This window comes from Macaca fascicularis, chromosome 14 (genome assembly GCF_037993035.2).
Source record: "Macaca fascicularis isolate 582-1 chromosome 14, T2T-MFA8v1.1".
NCBI lineage: Eukaryota > Metazoa > Chordata > Mammalia > Primates > Cercopithecidae > Macaca > Macaca fascicularis.
The window spans coordinates 91,587,801-91,607,921 of record NC_088388.1 but is presented as its reverse complement, the minus strand read 5'-3'; the positions used below and the strand labels follow the sequence as shown (position 1 = coordinate 91,607,921).

The following is a 20,121-nucleotide window of genomic DNA, read 5'->3' as shown; positions in this document are numbered from 1 at the left end:
ATTAGCTTCCTAGGGCTGCTGCAACTAAGCACTACAAACTGGGTAGCTTAAAAGAACAGATATTTATTCTCATAGAGTTCCAAAGGCTGAAAGTTCACAATCAGGTTGTCAACAGATCCACGGTCCCTATCAGGACTCTAGGGGAGCATCCTGCCCTGTTTGTTTGTTTTTTTTTTCTTTCTTGGATTCTGGTGGTTTCTGGCAATCCTTGGAATCCGTGGCTTGTGGCACCATCACTCCAATCTCTGCTTCTAACTCCAGTCTCTGCCTCCATCTTCTCATGGCTGTTGTTGGGGCCTCCAACACAATAACCCCAAATACAGCACCTTGGCATACTGAGTATTTTAAGCTAAAGGAAACTGAGAAAACTACAGAAGCATAAATATATCTCTGACCTTACCCTCTTATCTCTTTTAAAGGCCCTCATGTGACAGGTGTCCTGCCTTATACCCAGAGGGAAGGAATGTTACACAAAGAGGTCAAGAGGAATCTATACAAAGAGGCCTTGTTACATTTCCCCAGTTTATTACCATTAGGATATATGCTCAGGGTCCAATCATACTTCTACACAACTGTCCATTTTCCATCAAACCTAAACATAAAAATAACACGGTTTTCCCTTGGCTTTGGGTTTTCATTTCTGAAGACTCCTCTGTCTTATGTGGCTTCAGTTAAATACATTTGTATGTTTTTTCTCTTGTTAACCTGCCTTTTGTTACAGGTACTTCCGGCATGAATCTTGTGTTAGGTGAGGAAAATGTTACTTTTTCTCTGCAAGTTGTCTTCCCTCTGGGTCTGTGTCTCTATGTCCAAATTTCTCTATGTTTATGAGGACACCAGTCACTGAATTAGGGCCCATGCTCATCCAGTATGAACTTATTTTAACTTGATGACATCTACAAAGACCTTACTTACCAAATAAGGTCACATTCACAAGTATGGGCTGGGAGTTGTGTATCTTTTTGGGGAACGATTCAGCCCCTAACACACCTATAAACCAAAGTGTGTGTGCTCAATCATCCGAAAGACTTTCTCCACAAAGTTCTAGGACCATTAATGTATTTATTGAGTTTGCTCATGTTTTTCAAATTCAATAGCATTTATTTTTAGCATTAAGTCCATCAATCAGACCAATCTAGCTCTGCACTGACCAGCTGGGTGACCCTGGTCAAACCACTTTTGTGCCCAGAGCCCAGAGTTTTTTTCCCAGGACTGTGGTGATCGCTGAATGAGCTAATACATGAACATGTTGGCATGGCTCGAGACAGTGAGTAGACATGTGCTCTGGGTTAAGGCTCCTCTTTCCACTATCCCTTCATACCTGAGGGACGCAAAGCCCAGCAGTATCTAGGAGTCTCCCTAACAATGGCATCCAAGAAAGGAGAGAGGCGGGCAGCGGTTTCAATTAAAATTCACTGTTTCCCACAGAACAGAAGAAAGTAATAAAGCAATGCAGTAAATTACTGCTGTAGAAATAATGCCCAGATAGAAGAAATAAAAGAGAAATTTACGACCTTAATCAATCTCTTTTTTTTTTTAAACACATAAATACAGCTCCATCATCTGCTCTATTTACGTGACTCTATCACCCTCCCAAATAATTCTCAGTAATTTCCAACAGCAGCTACACCACGCAGCTGAGCCCCAGGGTAAGGCTGGCTATCTAGAAATACCACCTCCATCACTACCTTTTCTCAGTGGATTAGCAGGACGTGAAGCAGCATGGAACAAGGAACAACACAATTCTCCTCCTAGAATGAACTGTAGCTCTTGGAAGTGCCTCTGAGCTGCCCCTGCCTGGGGGAAGGTCCCAGCCAGGTCAAGAGCATCGTTTCTCTTACGCTCTTATCATTTAGTTTATGACTGCTCATTCCTCTCTTCCTTTTATTAAAGCTCCCTATCCCTGCCTGTAATTCAGTTTTATAAAGAAACAGCATCTAGAAATCATTTTCCAAGTAACAATCCTGTTAACTCGAAGATCCAAATCTGCTTCTCATAAATGGGGTAAAACACATGCTGTTGCCCTGTCCTTTGGAATCTAACTTAAGTGGGGAATCAAATTACTTCCTATCACTGATAGCGGCACTAGTTTGCACTTAGCCCAAGTATTCACAGTCCTGTGACGTATTGGAAGATGGGGATCCAGTGCGTGGCTCAGGGGCTGTGTGTAGTGGCTTATGCCTGCAATCCCAGCACATGGGAAGATGGGAGGATTGCTTGAAGCCAGGAGTTCAATAATAGCCTGGGCAACAGAGCGAGACCCCATTTCTAAAATAATAATAATAATATTAATATTAATAATAATAACTGGGTACAGTTGCACATACCTGTAGTCCCAGCTACTCAGGAGGCTAAGGGAATTGCTTGGGTCCAGGAGTTTGAAGCTATACTAAGCTATGATCATGCTACTGCACTCCAGCCTGGGCAACAGCAGGAGACTCTGTCTCTTAAAATAAAACAGATAGTGGTCTGGGACACTGGTCCAAGTCCTTATGCATCTGCCATTCCCTGGGGCTTGTAAATGGGCACTGCATACTTAACAGGGATGCCAACACCTCAAAGAGCCTTAATTTACGTACATGACTGCAGAATCCCTGTCTGAGGTCACAAGGATTTTTCTTCCCCCCTTTTCATCTAGGATTCATCTAATGTAGATTGTTTCATTCCAGTGATGAAACAATCCACATATTGATCCGTCAGAAGGCTGGCATTAAGAAGGAACAGGATTTGGACCTGCTTAAGCATTTCAAGGGAAGAAACCCTGAAACTCAAATTAATCCCTTCATGCTGTTTTCTGGAGAAGACTGTTCAAAATGCGCTCTGAGGAGAATTTTCTTACCAGCCAAATCCTCTCCAAATACTAAGAGGTGAAAAAATGGTAACTTAATTCACATGTATTCGGTTTGAAGTTTTGTTATTATTATTATTTTTTCTCTAATGGATTCTATTTCAAGTATTCATAGAGCCTTTAAAATACAAAGAACCCGGAGTCAGAGGGAAGTGAGAGGCAGCTTTGAATTTCTTCTCTTTTTAATTTTTAAAAACTTGTAACAATAGGCAGGTTAACAATAGAAAAACATACACATGTATTTAGCTGAAGTTACATATGACAGAAGATTCTTCAGAAATGAAAACCCAAAGCCAAGGGAAAACTGTGTATTTATTTTTGTTCAGGTTTGATAAAGAATGGTCAGTTTTGTAAAAGTATGATTGGACAAGGAGCATACGTCCAAATGGTAATAAACTGGGAGAAACTTAGCAAAGCCTCTTTGTGCAATATTCCTTCCCTCTAGGTATTTCATTTTATTATTAATAATATTTACATGTACATATATATATACATATACACACATATTACATATAATAGAGTTAACAATGCCGTCACATCTCAATAGCCAGTCATTCATTTTGCACAGGGTGCTTTGCTAGGGGCCATATGGAATGGGGTTCTGTAAAGTATTCCACATTAGTGCAGTGGTTCTCAATGGGGGCAGTTCCTCCCACCCCTAGAATGTATGATAATGTCTGGTGATATCTTGGTTGTCACAACTGAAGCAAGGGGTGACCCTGGCATCTAGTAGAGGCTAGGAATACTGCTGAACATCTTATATAATATATAGAACAGCTCCCCACGATGAAGAATCATCTGACCCAAAACGTCCACAATATTGAGGTTGAGAAACTCTGAAACTGGTACTTACATTCACAATAAGTACACAAAAAAAAAAAAAAAAAAAAGAAGCTACGTGAAGGCAGAGCGAGTCCACACTGTGGACTTAATTTCCAACAGCAGCTACACAAAGCAGCTGAGCCCCAGGGGAAGGCTGGTTGTCTGGGAATACCACCCCCATCGCTACCTGTTCTCAGTGGCTTAGCAGGACATGAAGCAGCATGGAACACAGAGCAACACGATTATTCTCCCAGAATGAACTGTAGTTCCCGGAAGTACCTCTGAGCTGCCTCTGCCCAGGATAACATCCCAGCCAGGGCAAGAGCATCATTTCTCTTATCCTATATAATACAGCACGCTCTCCCACGCCAGATGGCCCACCCTGACCCAGCCCTCTACATCCTTGGAACCCCATGACCCCCACCCTCAACCCACAGTTGTGGCTGATCAAGTGGGGAGCTGCACAGCTTCCCTGGGGACATAATGACAATGAAGAAAAGTTCCCTTTGTCCTTGTTCATGTGGAGCACATTCACGTAGATGCAAAGGTCATCGCTGAATTTAAATAACCCCCGTGATAAATCTGCATGAGCCCGATTTGTTCTACTGGACTTGTTGGATTAAATGAACACAATTTAATGTTCTATAGGACAAGGGCTCCTTTCATGGCTGAAAGAAGGAGCAAGGGTGATTTACAGTTTCATAATACTCATTCGCTACATTATCTGCCTTGTGCCTGTAGTTATGAATATCAACTCACCATCCGGCGGCCATTTCTACCCGTTCAGGAGAATTTAGCTTTTCATTAGGAGGGGCTCTGCCATCCGGAAAGAAACAAAGAATAAAAAACAACAACAGATTTCCACAGTGTTCACTGAAAAACAAGCACCAATATTTGGATCCTTGTCCCTCACCTTTTTTTCTTCTTTAAATCCCTATATTTATAAATAAAGTAAGGTTTCCTCCGCTTTTCCTACAAAGGGTGGTTTTCTAAGCAGATTACCACCACACGGAACTGTGCATAAACACAAGGCTTAACTTACCTAAGATACCAAATTATTTCTGAACATCTGTATCTTATGAGCTAACACTTTTTATAATGATATATTAAAATAATGTTTGTTGATTCATTAAAGTAGGTCTGAACTCCACTTAATAATAATTTCTGCTTGATCCTATCTATTTGGAAATAATACAAGTGTATCCAAACATTATATGACCCAGGTATTTTATTAACTACAAGTCTTAGGAATCCATGTGATATTTTGCTCACGGATAGTTAAAGAGACAGGATTTTCATTTTTCCCCACTTGATAAAAGAGACAGTATAAGCAAGGATATGGGAGTTGATTTTTGGGAGTGGGTGACTGAATTAACTCTCAAACCCCAGCCCTGTAAGATGTTGGGGTAACTCATAAAGTTGGCTATCTTGTCTTCAGGTGTCTCTGGGCACCTTGTTACCTCCCTCTTTGGTTTCACATAGAGCCTTGCTAATCAGTCTCTCAGGAGAGCAACATCAGTATCACCTAGAAACTTGTTAGAAATGCAAATAATCAAGCTCTAGCCTAAGACTCTATAGTCTAGCAAGCTCACCAGGTGATAATTTTCAAGTTGAAGTGCAGTCTGGATTTCTCTCCCTGTTACCCTCTCTCTATCCACTATGTTGTATACCATACACCAAAAGGCAAGCTGCTGCTATATGCAGCTGGTTAAAAAACTAAAGACATCCAATATTTTAATAAGCGATCTCCTTCAATTTTAACAGAGAAAGGACATGTCTGTCCTGGGAGTAATCAATAGTTAAAGGTAGAATTTGAGGTATTCTTACATCACACACACTTTTGAAGAGGGTTTCTTCCTCCTAAGTCACCTAAAGTGGGGGTAGCTAGTCTACCTACACATAAACTATGCTTTACTCAGGTTTATTTCAAGATGCTCACAGAAAGCAAAAGAAAGCTGAACTTCACCTCTACTGAAATACAAGTGGAGATGCCAGCGAACAGAGCATGGGTCAAAGGGAGAGAGAGCAACTGCAAAAAGAAACTTAGAAATTCCTTGCCCTGGACAGTGAACCATCGAAAGATCTGGAATAAGCAACGATCACTTTCACAGGCAGACTGTCAATGCAGCATATGCTAATCCTGGATCTATGTTTTACAGACACAAAAGAAAGAATAAAGGGGTCTCTTTTATATATGTGTTTTTCCCTTTAAAATAATTCCTTTGAGAAGTAGGCCTCTCAGAAGGAAGATTGGAAAAAACAAAAAACAAAACCAAATGCAAAAAACAAAAACAAAAACAAAAAACAAAAAACAAGACCCTTTAAAATTTAACTGTTTTCAAACTCAGAAACAAAAGAAAAGAGATGTGTGTATTTGTTACTTCTAATATCTTACCACATTCCAAAAAACAAGACCCTTTAAAATTTAACTGTTATCAAACTCAGAAACAAAAGAAAAGAGATGTGCATATTTGTTACTTCTAATATCTTACCACATTCCTGACATTTATGACTCTTAAAATTCGCTTTCTCATAATATCATGCCTCTCAAGCTATCCGGTAAGCTTCACTTGTTTATATTCCCTGTATAGTTGTCTGGCCACCCTCTCTGCAGGTCAGCCTATTCTTCAGGCCTCCTTCAGGTCTGCAAAGCTCCCCTGTTACTCAGCTCTGCTCTGACATGTTACACTCTTCAAAGCTTGTCGTCCACAGAGCTCAACTGTTTTTTTTCTTTTGTTTTTGTTTTTAAATAAACTGCCTTAAATGGTTGCCTTATATCATACGTATGATGGTTCTCTTTTTCCTATGAGACTAAATTCCTTGAGTGCAGAAAGTATCTTCCAATGTATTTCTGTTATGTCTCCCACCCTGCTGGCACCTGGGGTCTAGATCAACAGCGGTACAACATGCACTTTATAAAACTAAGTTGAAGATTTCAGTGCTACCTAGAAATTGCTAAGGCAAGACGTGGCTGCCTTTCAGAAATGCCTTCCTCAAGACAGTGGGGTCCAGAAGTAGTGTGCTTGTGGCTTACACAGACTTTTTTCTAGTGGGAAATAGGGGATGATGATTATGATCGCAATAGTTAACATTTACTGAGTTCTCTACTAAACACTGGCATCTCAGCCCTGTATTAAGTGGTTTCCATGGTGTAGACATGACTAAAATAAACATTCCAAAGCCCTAGAAGAAATTTCCACCCCTGTTCCCCAATTCAGCCTGGATGACCAATGAGGGCCAGCCTGGACTCCCTCAAAAGAACTGGAAGGAAGCAACATTCCTGCTCACCCAAAAAGGCAAATGAACACCAGCCTGCTGGTATCTCCACCTCAGACACGGGGGAAGGCTGCATTTGATTGAATTTAACTGCTTGACCTGGAATTAAGCAAGAGTTCTCTCTACCAGCCAGAAAAAACCACGCAGCATTACAACTTTTGTTTTCCTTAAGCCACAGGAATTACTAAAGAAAGTCCACAAACTACTGATTCTATGTGATTCTAGATGTGGTAGAAAAAAACCCAGTTATTTGTGTAGAGAACAGATGTTCAATAAGTAAATCTCTCTCCATTTGGGGTTTGGGAATATCTGTTACCTGCTACAAGCTGTAGATCATAAGTATTGGCATTATTTGCATTAGTCTTAATCATTTTAATCTTTATTATGTAGCACATTGCCAAAGCAAAACCAAATTCTAAAAATTCCAACTCTTCGGCAGAAGAGGAAATGAAAGCTTAGTTTACTAGAGTCAACATCCATTTACTAGAGTCAACATCCATTTGAGAAAAAATCTAAATCATAAACCTTTCCTAAATATACTGGTTAGTATGCCTGTATGTATGTATGTATGTATGTATGTATGTATGTATCTATCTATCTATCTATCTATCTCTCTCTCTATATCTATCTATCTATCTATCTATCTATCTATCTATCTATCTATCTATCTATCTATCTAATCTATCTATCTACACACTGGTTAGCTACATGTCCAGCTTCGTTACTGAAAAATGTTATATTGATGTAACTATTTCAGACAAATGACTCTAGACAGTCAGGAAGAAATGCCAAAAATTAAGGCTTCTATTAGAGAGTTCCTTGAGCTGTCTGAAGGCTGCCTCCCAGGCAGCATGATACTTAGAGCAACACCATTAACAAGAATTTCACCAGGCCTGGAGTTCTGTGAATCTCATTAGAAATAGGCATAACATGACTCTTACAGAGCTTTGTAGTTTACCAACAGCCTTCAAACACATCATGATGACATTCAGACTTCATGAGCAACCCTTGCAGAGTAAGCAAGGTCATTCTCATTTTCCAGATAAGCAAGTGAGGTCCAAACAGATTAAATGACTGTAACTACAGTAGAGTAGTTAGAATGGGGTATCAGCTTTTGTTGTGGGATACCAGGCACTGTGCAAAGGATTTCAGGTGAGGAATCCTATATTCCTTGCAACTATTTTTACTCACTAAAAACTACATTTAAGAGAGGTTCAATAATTTGCCCAAAGGTCATGAAGCTGGTAAGTTCATGAAGCTGGTAAAAACTGTCCAGTACAGTCTGTTTCCCCACCCGCTGTGTTCTATGGTGTTTCCTAGTTAGAAAGCATAGAGCAAGCATTTGAAACTCAGGACTTCTAACCCCAAATGTGACTTCCTCCATGAAGCCCTCCCTGACCATCACTCCCACCAACCCTATATTTAGTGAAGCTCCCCTACTGGAATCATTTATTGCACTCTTTCGCTATATCATAAGTATTTGTTAAGTTCATATAAGTTTGGGTCCCTAAAGTCTCGGACCATATGTTAAGTTTATAACCCTCTTTATTAGATCTTACTTGAAAAGTAATAGGTACAATAAATGGTTAGTGATTGAATAAATGGATAAAAAGAGCAGTATTTTCTTATTACATGTCTGGAAACTACAAGGTATGCTATATATTTCTTTAGACAATTAGATAAGTTAGACAAAAATGTCATTCCTGGCAAAAACGATTTTAAAAAATCTATGGCAAGAAGAGAGAAATTATGAACATGCTTAAGGATCTTATTAGCAATGTAGGCTGAACAGTGATAAAATAGGGCTTTCTGAAAAATTATGTTCAAACTTTTAAAGCTATATAAAAGAAAACTTTAGTTACATGAATGCATGTGTTCTTCTCTGAACTTCACATCCAACCCAAATGCTTCCCTCTTCCCTGTGACAGTTATTTTTTCTTTTTTTTTTTTTTGAGACAGAGTCTTGCTCTGTTGCCCAGGCTGGAGTGCAGTGGCGCGATCTCGGCTCACTGCAAGCTCCGCCTCTCGGGTTCATGCCATTCTCCTGCCTCAGCCTCCAGAGTAGCTGGTACTACAGGCGCCCGCCACCACACTCGGCTAATTTTTTGTATTTTTAGTAGAGACGGGGTTTCACCATGTTAGCCACGATGGTCTGGATCTCCTGACCTTATGATCCGCCTGCCTTGGCCTCCCACAGTGCTGGGATTACAGGCGTGAGCCACAGCTATTTTTTCTATTCAGTCCTAAGTAAAGGAAGAGAACAGTGAAAACTTCCCTTTTGCAGTTTCTTTAAAAAAAAAAGGGTGCTGGGCCCACCATTAATGACTCAAGTAGCAATGGAATCAAGATGGAAGAAGCAGAATCTGACTAGGGTATTTCAGACTCCACTGAGTTGTGAAATGTGAAGATATCCGTGGCCTCAACTTCTTTCCTGTGACATTGTTTTTGTTTTTGTTCTCTCTCTCCCTCCACCCCAACCCTCCCTCTTAAATTTGCAAAGTGATTGAATTCATTTCTCTGTTCTAAGAAGCTCTTTGTCATACCAAAAAGTAAATCAGGAGGGCTTCCAGGGAAAGTTGGAGGCCTGTTCCCCAGATGCATGGAGAATTTTATCCACTTAATGGGGCTCTGAAAGGTTGGGCCAAGGCTCCAAATCTGAGTCCTCTCCTGCAGGTACAAGCAGGCCTCAACAGATACTGATAGTTAGTACTCTCTTTGTCTTAAAATACAAGTCAAATCCCGATTCAACACTGTTAGAATGCAAAAGTCTGCTTAACGAAATGATTGATCCACTCATAATTAGAGAAAAATCAATAATTTTTTTCTTAAACCCTGACATTCTCTTTCATTATCTTAATGGGAATCTGACATTTATAAAATACTTGAGGTCAGCTACATGTTTCTGTTTAACAAACATAGGCAGGAGAAACAACCATCAACTAGATTAGTAGTTCATTAGGAGAGCTGAGTTTGTCCACACCAACAAATCTCAACTGAGCCTAACTTTTTGACCAGTATCAACTCACTTGCCCAGGGTGAAATTAATTTAAATTATTCTAAATTTCAATGAATTAAAACCCCATCCATCACAACTCTATTTTACTCCTTTGTGCAGACCTAAAGGAGGCAAATCACAAGAAAGCAATGAACCTCTCAGATCTGCAAAGAACTTTTCCAATGTGCATACCTGTCTCAGAATGCATTCAGCCAAATGCACACCTGCTACTGATCCTTAGGCCTTTCTTATCCTTACTCAACCAATTAAGTTTTCATTACAATCTCTAAAAACGTTTTGAGCAAAAGACCAGAAAATTGAAGTTATACATATTTTATGTAAAAATTGAGACACTGGAAGTTCTTTTAAATATGGATGCTTCCTTGATGGGTAGTACAGGAATCGCAAAAACATCTGGAATTTAAGGTGAAGGCTTTAAGGAGATCGGCAAGGGAGAAGTGTCTAGAGGTAGGGGCATCACAAAGCCAGCTTGCCCATAGAATCCAGCAGAGGCCAGGTTACTCTTTTTCAAGAAAGAGAAGGAAGCAGCTGGCTCTCTGAGTGGACTGGGAACCACATTTTATTATTATGAGTAAAGCAAATCTAAGGCCTTCTGTGAAAATCTGATTTTGATTAGCTAACTCCCACTCAATGTCAAGTGAAATTAAAACATACCAAAGAGACAGAAGTGGCACTCACCTTTTCAGAAACTATTCTCAGAAAGGAAGAGGCTATTCTTTAGTAAATAAAGTAAATGAGCACAGCAAGGGTCAGGCTGATGAATTTAAAAGCTGGACTACAAACTAAAAGGAAGTCATACAAACATTCCCTTACCTGTTTTGATATTGATGGCAAAAAAATTCTGAGGATTTCCACTTGTAATCCTGTATGTCAGTTTTTCATTGGAACTAGAGTCAGGATCTTCAGCCTGGATCTGAATGACAGATATGTCTTTTGGAGAGTTTTCCATGACAACGGGATAATATATAGGTTCGGAGGTCAGCGGGGCATTGTCATTCACATCTTCAACTTCAATGTAGACCTCAATGGTGGAGTAGAGTGGAACAACACCCCTGTCTGTGGCATACACTGTTAGCCAGTATGACCCCGTTGTCTCCCGATCAAGAATGTCTGCGGCAGTGATGACCCCTAAGAGAAAAAAGAAAAAGTGTGACTGTCACCACAAAAGGTAAGACATTAAATAAATAATCTCAAATTCCAAAGGACTGCACTAAAGAAACTTGGTATATGAAAAACACCCAAATCCATAACATAAGGTTAAATTAAGATATTCTTTACATAAGAAAATGATTTTCAGCAGGACCATATTAAATCGTTTATAGAGTATTAATTCCACTCACAAATACTTTATTTGAATTTTGGAGATAGATATCTCTCAAACAAACATGCGCACAGATCTACACATACAGAAGAGATGATATAGGGGAATGAGAAGAGGTTGGGCCAGGGGTCAAAGCACTTCCCATGTTTCATGGGAAATCAGTGTAGTATCAGGTCAATATCTCCATTTGACCTGATATTGAATTGACTTCTTATGCAATAAAAAGCTCTCCTAGGGTAAATTATTTTATCTATTCATTTACAGAAAGAAGAAAAACCTTTCAAATATTCTTTTTTTGCCTGTTAGAGTAGAAAATATTTTGCCTGCAAAGATATAACCCTCCTTCATACTCTTTCCCTGAAAATCAAATGTCACAGCCATTCCAACATAATCAGAGAAGAAGTCATATCAACACATGTTCCAAACGAGTTCCATCCCCCTTAAGAACTCTACAGAGGGCCCTAATAAACTCTGAGCCACTTTGAGAGATGCTCATGGACAATCATTTTAAATTAGGAGTACAAAATGCCCAATCTTTCCCATTTCATGGTTGAAACAAGTGCCAACCAGGAAATCAGATGTCTGCCTAAAAAGCCAGAGAAAACACAGTGCTCTTGTCTATCTTTACAACACTTACCCAATCACCAGGCTACAGAAACTTACCACAGGGACAGGATCATGAACCCATTATGATGGGAAAACTCTGGGCTCACTGTATAAAAACTGTAAAAGTAGTGAGGAGGCTCATAGAAAGCGTGAAATTCATGTAAATCCTTATACTATAAAAGACATTGTGAAAGGAGTCAAGAAACAGTTCTCCAGCTCTGCCCTGAATTCTCTATCCTCTGTATTCCTGTTAAACTTTTGTCTAAATAAGGCATATAACTTAGCCTATGGACCCTGCATAAGCAAACTGCCAAGTACAGCAACCAGGAGGGAGGAGGGCATCTGTCCAGATACAGTTATGCTGGAATACTCAAAGTTTCCTCAAACTCAAGACAGATAAAATATTTAAAGGGTGATAACCTGATTGATGTCGAAATTTCAGCTGCAATGTTAATTCGCCAAAGAACTCTGCATAGTGGTAGGCCATGGGACAAAAGTTAATCTTAAATATTCTCAATGGAAATATGTAAAACAATTGGGTCCTGTAGAATACGGCTGATATCTGGTAGTTAGAAGAGAAATGCCAATCTGTCATTAGAGGAATAGGTACTAGATAACAGAATAGGAAGAAAATGAGGAGAAGCAAAAGCAACCACAACAACAACAACAAAAAACTGTTACAAACACAGTAATGTGTGCTCATTGATTGAATGAATAAAGATAGCATTATAAACTGGGTTGACACTGCCATCTATAAGACCACCAGGATGACTAAACAGTGGAAAGGAGAACTTTATTGGCAGCCAATATCGGTTTGCAAACTGGGAAGAGATACTGTCCGGTGTGTGCTGAAGGTGCTCTCTTTTCCAAGAGGGGAAGGCCAGGTTGGTTTTATTCCTCACAGGGCCCATAGTACACAATGCAGTCATACATATTCAGCAGATTTGGGAGAAACATCATACATATTTATGAGAAGAGCTGAGCATATTCGCAGTGGGCAAACATACTTGCAATATACATTCTATGTTCACTTTGGCGCAGGATTTTAGCATTAAAATGAGGTGGAATTTGGCTCTTTACATCAAAAGATGAACGATAGGACACAAAGACAGTTTGTGTGCAGACTTCATAAGCCAGCTGATACTGGCTTAAGTCTGCAGTAGCTTATCAGAAAGCAATGTTTGTGAGACAAATCCTCTGTCTAACCAGAGTTTTAGTGGTCTGGGTTATAAATCAAAGTTAGGACAATTTGCCTGGTAGCTCTTATTGTTAGAGAGTCTAGTAGGAGTGCGGTTTTTCCTGTAGGAATTTAGAAATCTGCCATGCCAGCTGGGCCCTGAACCGTCAACCCAGATGTTACCGTTTTCTAACCTTAGGGTTCATCTTAGCTGATAAAGGACCATCTATTTTGTTCTCTCAGACAGAGTCAATTGTCAACATGACTTTAAGGAACAGACAAGGAGGGCTCTGAGGGTTGGATACCTGGCCAAGTGTGAGCACATCTGTCAGTGCAGGACACCAGCACATTATAGACACTGTGGACAGTTTTGTGGAACTCTCATAGCAGACAGTGCCATGAGCTGCCACTCAGGTAAACTGGAGCTCTGCAAGTCAGAGAAAAGATATGTGACAGGGAACTAAGTGGTCTCTGGGATGGAAACTAAGAGTAGAAAGGTGTGAGCTGCGGTGAGGGATACAGGTCACACACACAAAAAAGATGTTCTGCAGGCTCCGTGAGGCACCTCTTCACTGCCATGAGACCTGTCCATTCAATTTACAGGCATCCACTGGACCCTGTGCTGCCATTGGAGGAACGGAGATAATGAAAGGGTCTCTGTCCTCAAAAGACTCCCAGTCCTTTGGAGAATGCAGATCTTTGTTAAGCAGATCTGTACTGAGGGGATAAATGCATAGCCAACAGCCAGAAGGGATCATCTGGTTTAGACCAATATACTAGGAAGAGCAAAACTCTAGAATCAGAATGGGATGGGAAGCAGGGGAAACAGCATTTACTGAGGATCCATAATGTGTTGTGAGACCTGTAATTCAATTTCCCTATAATACAAACTTTATGGTTATCTCTTAAAGATAAGGACACCATGTTGGTAACTTGCCCAAGGCTTCACAGCTAAATGTAGAAGAACCCTAGACTGTCTGCCTTGAATAACCCAGTTTCATATCTGGAATCCTTTACTTTCTACCCAATTGACCATAGAGAAGATGTTCAACCCAAGCAAATCTAGTTTTCATACCCATCTCTCAGTGTTGTGGTAATCATTAAATGTACACCAACAGTTTGGCAAAATGCATGTGGCATAGTAGATGCTCAGTACGTGTTAAATCTATGTGAACCAAAAGCAATTCTATAGGTGTTCTTAATGGTAATCAAACCCTAAAGCAGGGGATGATCTTGAAAGGTAAGAAGTTGGGGATGGATTGTCATGCAAGATGTTTTTTCTTCTCTGGTCATGTGCCATTCTCGCAGTCTTTGTGATTTGCCCATTACATAATTTTTTTGGGGAAAGTATCTGGCCTTTTTGGGGAACATCAAAGTAAGGTCACTACAAAGAGAACATAATTCAATAAGCAATAAAATCAAGGAAGTTTTTCAGTTTTATTTTTCCCTTTGCCTGACTAACTGCCATGCCTACATTTCCACATGTGTGTGTGTGCACGCACACACACACACTCCAAAGCATACACATATAAAGATTTGCAGTCACAAAATTGGTTTGCCATTCCTGGAAGTCACTAAATTATTTATTTTCTTCCACTGTTAAAAAAGGAAGATGGTATATCACAGCCTTTGGACATAAAAGGATTTTGAGAAGTCCTTAGATGAAATGCATTCACTAATACAAATTAAAATACAAGGGTGGGATTTCACCTTATTTTACTCTTAATGAAGGATCAGACATTTCCTTAAAAATTAGATTTCTCTCTTGTTAAAATAAAAGATGTCTATGGCTATATTTACCAAGTAACTAGAAGTGTGAATGAGTATCTTGGAACACAATGTTCAGATGTCAGTTTTATGATCCAAAAATTTGAGAACAACTTGTAAAAGGACTGAGTCTGAAATGTGTTAATTACTGAGTTTCATCCAAGGCTCAGTATTAATCATATTAACACCACCGATGTCCAGTGATAGCATTTCTTCACACCTATCCTCTTATAACTAATGATGGTCAACATAGTCACAACTAAGAATGTAAATCCACATTACCTCTTTTATCAATCAAAAACTCACTTTTAAGATTGACCAAGGAATGCCAAAATCACGTCTTGAGGGCCATTAACATTATGACAACCACAATGCATTCTTTATTGCTTTTTTTTTTTAAATTGAGGTATTTGGAATACAATAACCTGTCCATGTCTAAAGCAAACAACTGGTAAGTTTTGATTTTCATGAAACTGTCACCACAATCAAAACAACAAACATATCCATGGTCCTCCAAAGTAGTCTCTTTCTCATTTTCAATCCCTTGCTCCCAACTCTTTCTACCCCCAGGTAACCACAGATTACCTTTCTGTCATTATAAATAACTTTGCATTTTCTAGAATTTTATACAACTTAAATAATATAGTATGTACTGTTTTTCTGTTTTCTTTCACTCACAATAATTATTTTGAGATTGATCCATGTTATTTTGTGTATAACAATAGTTAATTCCTTTTCATTTCTTAGTAATATTCCATTGTGTGGGTATACCACTATTTTTTTAACCATTGACCTATTGGTGAATATTTGAGTGGCTTTCAGTTTTTAACTATTACAAATAAAGCTGCTAAGAACATGCATCTCAAAGTTTTATATGGAAGAATACTTCCATTACTCTTGAGTAATAACTTAGGGATAGAATGACTATATCACAGGATAGGTATATATTTGCACCGTTTCACATTCCCACTGGCAGTGAATGTGGAGGGTTCCAGTTGCTCCACATCCCCAGCTGTGGCTGACTTGGCATGGTCAGTGTCTCAAATGTAGATATTCTAATGGGCATATAATGGTATCTCATTGAAGTTTTCATTTGCATCCTCCTTATGATGTTAAGCATCTTTGAAAGTGCTTATTTTTCACCTGAATATCTTCTCTAAGATAAAGAAGTTATCGTAGGTTAAGTGTTCAAACGTTTTGCCTATTTTAAAATTTGGGTTGTTTGTTTTCTTGAGTTTCAAGAGTTCTTTACATATTCTGGATGAGTCTTTATCAGATAAGTGATTTGCTAACTTCCCCCCCCAGTCTGTGGCTTATCTTTGCACTCTTATAATAGTAATGCTGGAAGGTAAAAATCTTATATTTTCATATCCAATTTATCAATTTTTTTTATAGGTCATGTTTTGTTACTGTATCTTAGAAATCCTTGCCTAATCCAAAGTCACCAAAGTTTTGTCCTATGTTTTCTTCTGGTCTAATAGTCTTAGATGTTGTATTTATATCTATGATTCATTTTGAGTTTTCTTTATGGTGAAAGATATAGCTCTAAGTTGATTTTTTGGTATGCAGATGTTCATAGTTCCAGTCCCATGTGTTGAAAAGACTCTTCTTTTTCCACTGAACTGCCTTTGCATCTGTGTCAAAAAATCTATTGCTACATGTATGGGTCTATTTCTGGACTCTCCATTATGTCCCATTAATCTATTTGTCTACCATTATGCCAATATCACATTGTCTTGATTGATGTAGCTTTATAAGTCTTGAAATCAGGAAGTCTAAGTCTTCCAACTTTGCTCTTTTTCACAATTGTTTGGGCTAATCCAGGTGATTTGCATTTCTATATAAATTATAGAATCATCTTTAAAATCCATAAGACACTTAGGAAACGCACTAGGATTTTGATTGGGATTAGATTTACCCTAAAAATCAATTTGGTAAGAACTGGCATCTTGACAGCTTTGAGTCCACTGATCCATAAAAATGGTATTTATCTTTATGTATTTCTCTTATTTCATTTCTCTAAGGAATGCTTTATAGTTTTGGTATACAGAGCTTACACATCTTTTGTCAAATTTATCCCTAAACATTTCATGTTTTTGATATATTATAAAATGCATTATTTTTATTTTAATGTCAATTGTTTAGTTTTAGTATATAAGTTACAGTTGATTTTTGTATGTTAATCTTGTGTCCTACAACATTGTTAAACTCACTTATTAGTTCTAACCAATTTTTTTTAATTGTTTTACTTTAAGTTCTGGGGTACATGTGCAAAATGTGCAGGTTTGTTACATAGGTATACATGTGCCATGGTGGTTTGCTGCACCCATCAACCTGTCATCTACATTAGGTATTTCTCCTAATGCTATCCCTCTCCTAGTTTCCCACCCCTTGACAGGCCTCAGTGTGTAATGTTCCCCTCCCTGTGTCCATGTGTTCTCATTGTTTAATTCCCACTTATGAGTGAAAACATGCAGTGTTTGGTTTTCTGTTCCTGAGTTAGTTTGCAGAGAATGATGGTTTCCAGCTTTATCCATGTCCCTGCAAAGGACAGGAACTCATCCTTTTTTATGGCTGCATAGTATTCCATGGTGTATATGTGTCACATTTTCTTTATGCAGTCTATCATTGATGGGCATTTGTGTTGGCTGCAAATCTTTGCTCTTGTGAATAGTGCTGCAATAAATATATATGTGCATGTGTCTTTATAGTAGAATGATTTATAATCCTTTCAGTATATACACAGTAATGGGATTGCTGGGTAAAATGGTATTTCTTGTAAATTTCTTAGTAATATTTCTAGCATTATTTGGCTCACTGGATCTAGATCCTTGAGGAATCGCCACATTGTCTTCTGCAATGGTTGAACTAATTAACAATCCCACCAACAGTGTAAAAGTATTCCTATTTCTCCATATCCTCTCCAGCATCTGTTATTTCCTGACTTTTTAATGAATGCCATTCTAACTGGTGTGAGATGGTATCTCACTGTGGTTTCAATTTGCATTTCTCTAATGACCAGTGATTATGAGCTTGTTTTCATATGTTTGTTGGCTGTATAAATGTCTTCTTTTGAGAAGTGTCTGTTCATATCCTTCACCCACTTTTTGATGGGGTTGTTTGTTTTTTTTCTTGTAAATTTGTTTAAGTTCCTTGTAGATTCTGGATATTAGCTCTTTGTCAGATGGATAGATGGCAAAACGTGTCTCTTGTTCTGTATGTTGCCTGTTCACTCTGACGACAGTTTCTTTTGCTGTGCAGAAACTCTTTAGTTTAATTAGATCCCACTTGTCAATTTTGGCTTTTGTTGCCATTGTTTTTGATGTTTTAGTCATGAAGTCTTTGCCCAAACCTATGTCCTGAATGGTATTGCCTAGGTTTTCTTCTAGGGTTTTTATGGTTTTGGGTCTTACATTTAAATCTTTAATCCATCTTGAGTTAATTTTTGTACAAGATGTAAGGAAGGGGTTCAGTTTCAGTTTTCTGCATATGGTTAGCCAGTTTTCCCAACACCATTTATTACATAGGGAATCTATGACTTGTTTTTGTCAGGTTTATGAAAGATCAGATGGTTGTAGATGTGTGGTGTTATTTCTGAGGCCTCTGTTCTGTCCCTTTGGTCTATATATCTGTTTTGGTACCAGTACCATGCTGTTTTGGTTACTGTAGCCTTGTAGTATAGTTTGAAGTCAGGTACATGATGCCTCCAGTTTTGTTCATTTTGCTTAGGGTTGTCTTGGCTATACAGGCTCTTTTTTGATTCCATATGAAATTTAAAGTAGTTTTTTCCAATTCTGTGAAGAAAGTCAATGGTAGCTTGATGGGGATAGCATTGAAACTATAAATTTCTTTGGGCAGTATGGCCATTTTCATATTTATTCTTCCTATCCATGAGCATGGAATGTTTTTCCATTTGTTTGTATCCTCTCTTATTTCCTTGAGCAGTGGTGTGTAGTTCTCCTTTAAGAAGGACTTCACATCCCTTGTAAGTTGGATTCCTAGGTATTTTATTCTCTTTGTAGCAATTGTGAATGAAAAGTTCACTCATGATTTGGCTGGCTGTGTATTGTTGGTGTATAGGAATGCTTCTGATTTTTGCACATTGGCTTTGTATCCTGAGACTTTGCTGAAGTTGCTTATCAGCTTAAGGAGATTTGGGGCTGAGACCACGGAGTTTTCTAAATATACAGTCATGTCGTGTGCAAACAGAGACAATTTGACTTCCTCTCTTCCTATTTGAATATCCTTTAATTCTTTCTTTTGTCTGATTGCTCTGGCCAGAACTTCCAATACTATGTTGAATAGGAGTGGTGAGAGAGGGTATCCTTGTCTTGTGTGGGTTTTCAAAGGGAATGCTTCCAGCTTTTGCCCATTCAGTATGATATTGGCTGTGGGTTTGTCATAAATAGCTCTTATTATTTTGAGATACATTTTACCAATATCTAGTTTATTGAGTGTTTTTGGCATGACAGGGTGTTTAATTTTATTGAAGGCCTTTTCTGCATCTATTGAGATAACCATGTGGTTTTTGTCATTGGTTCTGTTTATATGATGGCTTATGTTTATTGATTTGCATATGTTGAACCAGCCTTGCATCCCGGGGATGAAGCCAACTTGATCATGGTGGATATACTTTTTGATGTGCTGCTGGATTTGGTTTGCCAGTATTTTATCGAGGATTTTCACATCGATGTTCATCAGGGATATTGGCCTGAAATTTTCTCTTTTTGTTGTGTCTCTGCCAGGTTTTGGTATCAGGATTATGCTGCCCTCATAACACATGTTAGGGAGGAGTCCCTCTTTTTCTATTGTTTGGAATAGTTTCAGAAGGAATGGTGCCAGCCTCTCTTTGTACCTCTGGTAGAATTCGACTGTGAATCTGTCTGGTCCTGGGTTTTTTTAGTTGGTAGGCTATTAATTAGTGCCTCAATTTCAGAACTTGTTATTTGTCTATTCAAGGATTCCACTTCTCCCTGGTTTAGTCTTCTAACCATTTTTAAAATAAATTCCATAGTTTTCTACATAGATGATTGTATCATCTCCAAACAGAGAGAGTATTACAACCACTATCATCACTATCATGACTTCCATACACATCACTATTTAATTACTGTGCACCTGGTATTTTGACAGGTACAATAAATTCAGTCTTCATTAATTCTTTAAAATCCCTCATTCATTCAACAAATACTTATTACTGCGAGCACTCATGAGGTAGTTACTGTATTTATGCCCATCTGACAAATAAAGAAACAGATATAGGTTAAGCAACTTGCCAGTGATCACTC

General features: G+C 38.6%; 1 protein-coding gene across 9 annotated transcripts in view; it reads right to left on the bottom strand.

Moving 5' to 3' along the window:
• Positions 1-20,121, bottom strand: part of FAT3 (FAT atypical cadherin 3) — a 687,971-nt gene that overhangs the window by 360,998 nt on the left and 306,852 nt on the right. For all 9 annotated transcript variants that reach the window (XM_015435598.4, XM_015435601.4, XM_015435600.4 and 6 more), the window contains exon 3: positions 10,776-11,090. In XM_015435598.4, the coding sequence (XP_015291084.3) occupies positions 10,776-11,090 (315 nt within the window). The remainder of the gene's footprint in view (positions 1-10,775; positions 11,091-20,121) is intronic.